General features: G+C 42.3%; 2 protein-coding genes across 2 annotated transcripts in view; one reads left to right on the plus strand and one right to left on the minus strand.

The window, feature by feature from the left end:
• Positions 1–305: 305 nt before the first annotated feature.
• sp8a (sp8 transcription factor a) lies at positions 306–2,099 on the plus strand (the record flags this gene model as incomplete). The annotated part of the gene is made up of 2 exons (XM_080859669.1): positions 306–326; positions 789–2,099. 2 exons carry the CDS (start codon positions 306–308, stop codon positions 2,097–2,099), a joined length of 1,332 nt encoding a protein of 443 aa, XP_080715795.1.
• Positions 2,100–7,584: 5,485 nt separating this feature from the next.
• Positions 7,585–10,949, minus strand: part of itgb8 (integrin, beta 8) — a gene marked incomplete at both ends in the record, with an annotated part of 29,497 nt that continues 26,132 nt past the window's right edge. The window contains 3 exons of the mRNA XM_080859672.1: positions 7,585–7,701; positions 8,291–8,451; positions 10,074–10,190. Coding sequence (XP_080715798.1) covers positions 7,585–7,701; positions 8,291–8,451; positions 10,074–10,190 — 395 coding nt within the window. The remainder of the gene's footprint in view (positions 7,702–8,290; positions 8,452–10,073; positions 10,191–10,949) is intronic.

Below are 10,949 nucleotides of genomic sequence, written 5' to 3' on the forward strand. Positions count from 1 at the left end.
CCAGTTTAGCATGTCTGAAATTGGCCCTAAATAAAGCAGTGTTGACTTATCTTCCCCTTCACACCATCAGAAAACTATAAGAGGAACTAGTTGGAAGCACCGATGACATCACACTGAGAATGTGGCATTCCTGAGTTTCCTGACTTCTGATTGGCCCAGGGCATCGCAGCGGCACTTCAAAGCCAACGAAGAGCTACAATTGTTGTGGGATGGGCGGAAAAACATCATTGTACGGCACACATCTAAAAAAAACACTGGGCCGACTTATAAATGCAAAGGCATCCTTCAAAGAGCACACTTCTGAGATGGCAACTTCACTTCTAGGGGTGAGTCAGGTTATATGCTGATACCCTTCGCTTAATTTGTGCGTTTCTCTCAAAAACACTTTGCGCTGGGTTTATGCTGTTGTTGTATGGTTTATTCAGAGAAGCGACTTTTCTGAATATCTTCGAGTCTCTCGTAAATTGTCTACCTGGATAACAACCTAATAATCGGAATTTGGTAAACACGTTATTTTTTTACTTAACTTGTAGACAAGTAGTGGTTTTAGTGTGATTCACAATGTTTGTAATCAATGTGTACTGTTTTTTGTTGTTGCAATAACAGTACATTACGCATAGTTTAGTTTCAGAAACAAACGTTTGTGGTTTCTTGTCTATATCTTGACCTTACTGCACACCAAGACACCATGTATTTACGTGTATTTTACTAAACATAACTATTTCTTGTTTCCTTTGAAACTGCACTGCATAGATCTCAAATGTTCTGTGATCTTTTTTTTCCTCTAGGAAGAACCAAGGTTGGGATCAACTCCTCTGGCAATGTTAGCTGCAACTTGTAATAAGATTGGGAGCCCGAGCCCCTCATCCATCTCGGATAGTGCCTCGTCTTTCGCTAAAGGATTTCACCCGTGGAAACGAGCCGCCCCGAGCAGTTGCAGCCTCGGTTCAAGCCTCCCCTCGTTCGGAGTGTCGGGAGCACCACGAGGAGGTAATGGATTTGCGGACTCCTTCGGTGTGAATGGATCTCCCGGGTCCAGTGCTTTCTCACTGACGACCAACTCATCCAACACCCCGTTTGGAAACGACTACTCCGTTTTCCAATCGTCTGTTGCAAACGGTTCTCAAGAGCACAGTCCACAATCGGTCTTCATATCCAAGGTACATACATCGGTTGACAGCTTGCAAGGTATCTATCCAAGGATGAGCGTTGCACATCCGTACGATTCGTGGTTTAAGTCAGCTCATCCGGGCATATCCGCCGGGGACGTGGGGACCGGTGGGGCATCGGCCTGGGCATGGGACATGGGACCGAGCTGGATTGATGTTCAGGGCACGAACGGTGCCGCGCTCCAAACCTCGCTGCACTCTCCTCTTGGAGGCTACAACTCCGATTACACCTCTCTGAGCCACTCCGCCTTCAGCGCCAGTCCATCGCCTCACCTCCTCGGCGGTGGGCAGCACCTGATGGACGGATTCAAACCGGTGCTGCCGGCCAATTACCCGGACACAAGCCCCGGTTCAATGACAGGTACGAACGGTTCTGTCTTGTCCGGTTCCCCCGCAGTCTCTCTTGCGGGATCTCCCCGGTCCTCGGCCCGGCGCTACTCAGGGAGAGCGACTTGCGACTGTCCGAACTGCCAAGAGGCTGAAAGGCTCGGACCAGCGGGAGCAAGCCTGCGCAGGAAAGGGCTGCATAGCTGCCACATTCCGGGCTGTGGGAAAGTGTACGGGAAGACCTCTCACCTCAAGGCGCACTTGCGGTGGCACACCGGGGAGAGACCGTTCGTTTGCAACTGGCTTTTCTGTGGGAAAAGATTCACCAGGTCCGACGAGCTGCAGCGACACCTCCGCACACACACCGGCGAGAAAAGATTCGCCTGCCCGGTGTGCAATAAGCGCTTCATGCGCAGTGACCATCTCAGTAAACACGTGAAAACCCACACCGCGGGAGAACCGGGCTCCGGGTGTAAAAAGGGCAGCGACACCGACAGTGAGCAGAGTGTTCCAGGTAGCCCTTCGTGCCATTCGCCTGACCTGATGCATCCAAATGATTCCGTCCAAACGTCGGGATTGAACGGCCACAATGCAATCAACTAAGAGGTCCACAGACTCTCCAAATATATATACACTGAAATGTTGCACATGCACTGACAAAAAACTACTGTAAAAGCCGGACTAAGACAGAAGATATAGTTGTGATTTTTTGAGGACACGCTCTCTCAGATTTGAGAAGGCATTTTGCAAAAAAAAGAATATACACGGTCTCTTCAGGCTTTCATCAAAATTGTGTACCACACATATCTCGAGTTTGTTTAGATGGCCTTCGAATTTTCCGTAAAGACGAAAGCAGCGCTCTCCTACGAGTTCAGGAATAAGCGAAGAAAACTTGCTAACTTGAGAAGACATTGAAATGTTTACACTACATATTTGGGTGTCTTGACTATTTGATCATTTTAACCTGCGTTCTTTCTTTCGTTCAGTAGCCTACAATACTGCAGCACTTTACTTACTAAGTAAACCTGATTTTCACGCCCATGACTGCATAAGAGCAAAGATAAAACAAGTCTTTTGGTCAAAATGTCATAGTTTTTTTGTCTTTAGTTGTGGAATGACTAATGTCTTAACCGTATGGTTGACGGATATTTTTGGTATGATCTTTGGATTTATTTAAGGACTACCCAGGCCTACAGATGAATATAAATCTAGAAATAACCTTGAAATATAGTTATTGAAGGCGATGGGACAGCGGCGTTAATTCAGGAGACAAGTTTTGTACAGTAGCCTCATTTTCTTGTGCATTGCTGTTCTTTGATATCTTCTGGAGTGCATTTTGACTTTTTGCATTTTTTCTTTTCTTTCTCTCTCGTTTAGGGGTAAGCCTGATATTGTATATATGGTTGTTTCTGTTTTATTTATCCATGAATTGGACTTGTACGTTGAAGTCTGAGTCGCACTTTGGAATTATATTTATGATTTTAGATTGGTATAGCTCCGTTCGAGTGTATTAATTGCTTTTATAATTTAAGCATGTACATGTTTGAAAACATTGATCGTTGGTTGACACCTTGTAATAAAGTCATTATGGTTTTGACCTTATTGATATATAATTCCATTGAATGGAAATCCATTGTATTGTGTGTATCCAGTGTATACACTGAAAATTATATCTCCACATTTACAATGACTTATTAAAATAGATTTAAATTATCACAGTTTTGCAGTGGTTGTAATCTTTCTAACTGAATACCTTGAGACATAAGAACAAATTATTATTATTATATATAGGCCGTAAAATCTGGTTAAATAGTCTGCCAAACACAAAAAATATTGCTCCTTTTAGGTGACGAAGATGATAAAAAAAACAGAACCTGTTCGGGCAATTTTTTCACTTTAAACTGAATATTTTCAGAAATAATTAGGCTAGGTTAATGGTTATTAAAACATTGTTCAGGCGTGTTACATCGAAACATTTTAAAACAGGAACTCAAGCCTATACTGATGTTCTTGGCAGACCTCTCTCCAAAACAGTTAGTGGCCAACTAACTTTTTAGAGGTAGTCTACCAAAGTTAGTTTATATAGTTTTTAAATAGAAATAAATCTGAATTATGGATAGTGTTCATTTGTATAGAAATGCCGCTGTACAAATATCAAAAGTCTTGAATGCGCAAAATACCAACAGAATGTCTGATAATCTGGATGCAAAATTAGCCAAACCACTTTGCTTTGTCGATATATGTCAATCCAACACTATTTTGCCAATAGCCTAACTGCTGAACAGACACCATCAACAACAAATCTGAATAGTTACTCATTGGCTATTATTGGAACTTGCAAATAAGTAGTTTGTTTTTCATAACGCAAGCTTGGACAGCAATAGAATTGTAAAATAACAACCTGCATTGTAAGCGGTAGCCTGCAAGACTACACATTGAATAGGCTACAAAACGCCACACTACAGAAGTCCGATGTACTGCTGAACACTGATCTATGAAAGGATAAGGCTAAAATATAACCAATAAGGGAAAATAATGGCGTAATAATCTACCGTCGTACCATCATCACATCTCAGTCAAATAAAGTTTACGCCATCCCGGGACTCAGGACTCCCGGGATAAATATTATTATGATCCGACTTCTACATAAAGGCATAGTGGTCACACTAGGCCCACATGGGTATTTTTTTCGGCCTAAACGGAGTATCATAAAGTGTTGTTGCGGTATGGAAACAACTTTGACTTTGTGCAACAGTTTTTAGTCACAATTTACGATCTTCAGAGATTCCGTGGTTTTAGGCTTTTTGCTAAGAGTAAGGACGATACAAGTTGTTTCCGTTTTACGGTAGTCTGTTTCGGCTTTAGCCTATATGCAGCAAAATTAATATGCTATTTTGTTACATGTGAATAATAAATAATAACATTCGTCATTCGTATATTACGTACAGTTGGCACTTCACACTCAGACATAAAATGTTAAATCCGCCGCAAGTCTAAAAAGTTGAGAAAGGTGAAATTCTCTAACAACCAATTCAGTCTTACTTTTGAGAACTTCTAAGCAGCAAACTGTTTGTAAATGGCGTCCCCAAGTGTTCAACTGAAATTTTGCACCGGTATTCTTAATAAAGAAATTGAGGCAGTAACTCTAAAGGACAGTAAATTGTTTAATGTTCTACATTTTCCACAAACTATATCGAAACGCTGAGGTAAAACCTATAGTATGGATTTAGCTTTTCTGAACCAACCATAGACTGTCACTATGTTACACAATGGGCCAACAGGTAATTGTCTGCCAAAAAGGGAAAAACCAGTCTCTCATAAAACGCATCTCCGTGATGTTTGACACACCTCGGTGGGAAAAAAAGGGAACAGACGAGACGTAGGCCTATAGTGGGAAACATAAGTAATTAAACACAGCATTCATTGTGGTTAATTCAACTGTAATTTTATTTCCACTTTTTTTCATCGAGACATCAAGACATAGGAAATTAGAATCATATTACTTGAAGGGAATGGAAAGTGCTGTGTGAATGCCCTAAAGTTAGACAACTGTTATTAATGCCCTGATCTGTGGTCTAATTGATCTTTAAGCGTCTTTCTGGTAAACTAAATATTAGATTAATCAGATTCTGAGTTGGGTTAACGGCGTAGCCTACTACAAATTGTAAATGCAAATCCAAGCTGTCAACAAATCATTAATGTCTTTGCGTCTGCATAATTGAAACAAATTGTGCTTTGGGAAATGCAATGCGTATCACACTTCAAAAATAAATTTGATATAGTGTCAGAGTCTGTTGTATGCAGGCACCTAAAGATACAAATTAAATCCGAAAGAGCTTAATCTATTTTGTTGTTCACAATTAGATCAAATATGTCATTAGTAAATGGCGTCGCAACGCTCATGCATTTGGCGTCGCCAGTTTGCGGTTCTACAGACACATAGCAAGGCCTGAACAAAAACTATCAAAAATGATTGTGGAATTGTTAAGTTAAGTGAAGGCGCATTTTATTGTAATATGAAGTTACGTTACTATTGCAGTTCAAATGCGTTATCGCGTTACAGTTATTATCCCAATATCAACATTAGATGGTTACACCATAGGGTGGGTTGACATAGTCTATGTCTCAATATGATTTCCATTATCATTTTGTTCAAGTGAAAGTGAACAATAATGTAACAAAACCTAAGGTGTGAATCATATTTATATCATCAATATATAACTGTTCATTTGTAATTGCAGGGCATTCGTTTTGGTGCTTGTAGAATTATTGCAAACACATTATTTTAATGAAGACATGCACAGTCAAACGTTGCTGCCTTTCGCTAGATGGCTTTCGTACCAAATGTATATAATCCACAACATACAAAACATTTGAAAAAACACTAAACAGAGTAAAATAATAAATAATCAAAACTCATAATCATTAGTGTCCTGAACTAGAGATGAACAAAGAAAAGTAAAGTAAACTATTGGTCATCAAATTCGAGGCCGCAAGAAGGCCACAGGTGGGGGGAGTTGGTGTGAAGTTGGGAGTAGTGGTAAAGAACATCTCAGCATCTACTGTTTTAGTAGATAGCAAGAAAAACCGAAGAGGGTACCGATTACCGTCAGTCCTTTATCACTCTCCCTATACACACTCCTTCGCTACTCCTGTGGCTCTTCCGCCGACCTTCTTCAGTAGTACACGACATGCGTAGGCCTACACACGCCCAAGACGCAAGTGTCACTTGCTTTGTCACGCTTACGCCTAGAATAAGAATTCCAGTGGAGGCGCTTGATTCGGCAAGGGCACGTTTTCCAGTTAAACTTCGTCTGACTCATCATCAGACCAAAGGTCGGGTTGAGTACACGGTAACACGTGTGAAGAGAGCGTAGCGCTATAATCTCTGTACCTAAATCAAGTCCTAGGCTGGTGATTGAAAACATTCGGTAAATGAGAGATCGATGTAAACACGTAGGCTACCGCTCAGGATCCTGCTCTACGCGAATATGAGGTGATTCAGTAAACTACACGCTCTATTAGTATGAACAAAATAAAAATAAAATCACCAAAACCACCCAGTTCTCTAATAGACCATCGGGTAGTCCAACAGTGGTTGCAAGTGTGTGACCAAGGGGCACCATATGATTTTGCACCGTTTTCACATATCACTGTAATCAGAGGGAGGTTCGATTTTGACTGTCATAATCTTGTGCGGAAGTCATAGATGACATGCCATTGTAATATGTGGAATAATGCCAATTCTGTGGCAAAATATAGGCTGCGTTTTGTTCAGTTGTCATACCACAAAATGCAATTCTATCTGACAGAAGGAACGAAAAGGCAAAACCCAGTTAATGTTAATACCCATTCTATCTGGGGTTGTGCAGGTCAATAATTAAAAATCATGGAAAACTAGTGAGACAGTTGTTTTTTGTGCTCGTTGTTAACATAGCATAGGTATTGTTGGTTATAAAGGGACGGGTCACCTTTCCAAACCAATTGCCACATTATTTTTTTTCACCTGAATTTAACCCAGTCATCGTTGTGTCAGTATTAAGGCCTGGCCCTGACAGGGTTGTATGGTGCTGATTGCTGGATTGAGTCTCCTTGTTCAGACAATGCCATCAACTACCACTAGGTGGCAAGCTAACACACGGTAAGCCTGCCTTTGGCTATTTAGACACTGATTTACTTTCTCAATTATAACACTCGGCTGGAAAGTGTAGTGTATAAAAACTATAAATAAAACACTGTCTTTCACACATTTAAATATGTTACAAACTATCAAAAAAAAACATTTTTTACAATGAGCTACCAAACAAAGGAAAATAAACAAAACAAGAAAACAACAACAACACCACAGAAATAAAAATCGTACCTTTAACAAAGTACCCTCTGATTGTACCCTCTTCTATGGGAACTGAAACCAAGTACCGCATCAAGTTTAGTGCTGAGTATCAAATTAAACGACCCAAAGGTGAGCTCCAAAATAGTTCCTCTTCAGGGAGTGGCTCTAACAAGTGTGCTGTGTGAAAAGCACAAAGTCCTTCCTCTAGTGAATGTGCTTACTGCCCATCTGTGCCCGTGAGCCCTTCTGCCCGTGTTACTGCCATCCAATGTCATCGAGGGGCATCTTAGGCACCTGCACGTGCATCTCCACGTTGTGGTCTCGTCGGTAAGTGACGGTCTTCTCATTCGTAGTTGGACCGAAGGAAGGGTCCTGTGAGACAAGACAATGTCTAGTTATCATAATGCTTTTTTTTAATATGGCAGGCCCATATACTATGTGGTAGTGTCTTAAAGGCATGGTGTTTGATCCTGGCGAAAGATCGTTGGCAGCCAATCAAATTCACCCTCTCCTGTTCCTGTTGTTGTTTACAGTAATGTGAGGAGAATTCCGCTGAACTTTACAAGAAGTGATGGTAATAAAGGAGTATAACTTTAAAAGTTTTTGACTTTTTAAAGTTTTGCTTTGCAGGACTCTGCCCTCTATTGACTGAAAAGGAAACTGCAGTTTCAATGGGACACATCAACAAGATTGACTTCCCTCACTCGTCTCTGATCAGTGTCATATGACATGATATAGATTGCCAACAGTGTGGCTTACACAATATGCCCCATTTTGAACTGGCCTCAACAAATGTAAAAACCGTCAAACATATTAATAGAACATGCACACGCAGACACACACAGACACATACACACAGAGAGAGCGAGAGAGAGAGAGAGAGAGGACAGAGATACATGGCTTTGACAAAACTACTAAAAACACAACAGTAACATGCACATGAACACAGACTGACACAGACCTTCTTGTTGGTGTCAAACGGCTGGTTCTGGGGGTCCGGCTGGGGTTCTTCCTTGCGTCGAAGCATAATCCTGAGCACCGCCAGGATGCCCAGACCCAGAACCACGGTCAGGAGGAACACACTCAGGAAGGTCACAAAGTACCGCTGGCTTGATAAGCACTCTGTGAAAAAAGACAAACCCACATCAAAACATGTTTTAAGACGTCTTCATCCTTTACCTCTACGTCCTTCAAAATGTATCTGCATTTACCGATGTGGGTGTGTGTGTGTGTGTGTGTATATGTGTGTGTGTGTGTGTGTGTGTGTGTGTGTATATGTGTGTGTGTGTGTGTGTGTGTGTGTGTGTATATGTGTGTGTGTGAGTGTGTGTGCGTGTATATATATGTGTGTGTGTGTGTGTGTGTGTGTGTGTGTGTGTGTGTGTGTGTGTGTGTGTGTGTGTATATATGTGTGTGTGTGTATATGTGTGTGTGTGTGTGTGTGTGTGTGTGTGTGTGTATATATGTGTGTGCGTGTGTGTGTGTGTGTGTGGGCGTGTGTGTGTGTGTGTGTGTGTGTCTTTGTGAATGTTGTGAACTTGTGAAGTTATGTTTCTCAAGCGTTTCATTGAAAGGACGGCTCTTATTTTAGTTGCTGCATTTTTTTTGTCCGCAACCAGGCCAGCTGATCCAGCACTTAGCAGCCGGGAGAGCGAGGCCATCTTTTAGTTGCGATGATCTGAAAACCAGCTTGAGCCCCGAACGCAAGTGAACCCACCAGAGGAAACCGCATGAACTCTAGTGAACTTCACAGCCAAACACAGCCCAGTAACTCCTGACGGCCCATTCACAAAAGTGGAGGGGGGGGGGGGGGGAGACGAGAAGGGGAAGGCTAAACCAAGAAAGACAAAATAAAACAAAAAAAATTCCCTAAAGCTCCCACACCACTTGGGTAGCTTTGACCTGCTAGGTCGCACAGGTTGTGGACGTGACATCTTCGCCCCGTTCATCGGGGTCTTGTGACCCCCGCGCAAAACTTCGGAATCTTCCCCGCTGGTCTTTACATCATCAGGATTGCGAAATGCAGCGTGTGGGCTTGGCTCAGCGCCATCAAACCCCCCGTACAAAGGGGCCAAAGTACTGTACTGACATTTTAGCGCGTTGCCATGGCAACTTGGTCAACGGGTGCAGCAGAGAGAGAGTCTTTGGAAGGACAGCCCCGTTGGGGGGAAGAGGTCGGGGTGGGGGTGGGGGGGTAATGAGAGAAACAGGGAGCGCAGACACAGGAACACAATGGCCAGCGCTGTTTCCTACTGCTATGGTGGGAGGTGGGATGCAGTTTTGGAGTGAAACGTAACAAAAGTGTTTGTTTTTTTAATAAATATCTGTTTGTTTGAAGTAACCTCAAGGCTAAGGTGAGAGTACATATGAAACAGACATAAGAAATCAGTCATCTGATGAACTAGTATCAGTTGTAAAAACCTGCCTTTTGTTGTTTTGAACAGGTGTGCCCTTAATAACTTGATAAACAGGTCCATTTGGCTCATCGTTTCTAGTTTACCAAATAGATGAACAGGGGAAATCCTTGTACTAGAGCACTTAAACAAGCCTTGATAGCTCTCGGTACACAACAACAAAACCTCTACCATCTACCAGACAAGTGCGAGTGACTGACTCTGGTAAGTAAACCAGAACATGTATATGAATATGAATAAACAACTTTTGTGTTAAACAAATGGGCAAGTAAATTAAATAGCGAGTAAGTCCATGCCTAATATGGGACCGGTACCAGACGCAATCCTCACCTGGCTGTCTGCTGATCTGCAGCTGTGGGCTGCCGGGCTCCACGCCGATGTGGAACCTGTAGTGGCAGCGTTCAGTGCTGGGGTACAGGCAGTGTTTCCCCAGGACGCTCGCCATCTCTACGCACACAAGAGAAACACATACATCAGAGGCTTAAAGCCCCATTATGCAACAATTATACTTCAGGATTATAGGGTTAGGATAAGCAGTTTAACCTTAAAATAACAGCTTAAAAAAAATTGGGGTGCTACAATGACTTTTAATATGGAGAATCGCCTCCGTGCCATTGCCATACCAGGGTCTATAGGCATATAACTGCGTTCTGTAGTTTTGCCTGCCGCAGCCCGCCGGCCTGACTTGTTTACTTTCTGCCGATCTAGTAAGTAGTTTATTTGCCGTCTTGCTTTGTCTTGTGTTGCACTTGCTTGTTGTTTGATTGTGTAATGACAGTCCTTAAGTAACTAGTTTGTCATAATGTCAAAGTCAGCACATTTCAAGAAATTTCGTTAGTTTTAGCTGCTAGCATACCTTTAGCGAATAGCTATTGATCCGTTGTGCTGCTTTAAAGGCTTAAAGCTGTGGTGGCCTCCTCTGACTTAGGGACATCTATTCATTCAGCAGACACTTTAATCCAACCGCTTTACATTTCAGGAAAGGTATCGTAGCCCGACCTATTATCCCGCACAACCTATTATCCCGCAAGCGCTGGTACACGTTACTTAATATTGATTTCTGTGCCATCCAGGATCGCGGATTTCGGAAAACTTAAGTCCCTGCCCAAAAAGGGTATTTAAATTAGCTTGGTAGCAAAAATGGCACATATACAGCGTATTGAAGTGTATAAGATAGTGTTGTAATACTGCGTGTACAAACCAGCC

Source organism: Sprattus sprattus (genome assembly GCF_963457725.1).
Source record: "Sprattus sprattus genome assembly, chromosome: 20".
Taxonomy (NCBI): domain Eukaryota; kingdom Metazoa; phylum Chordata; class Actinopteri; order Clupeiformes; family Clupeidae; genus Sprattus; species Sprattus sprattus.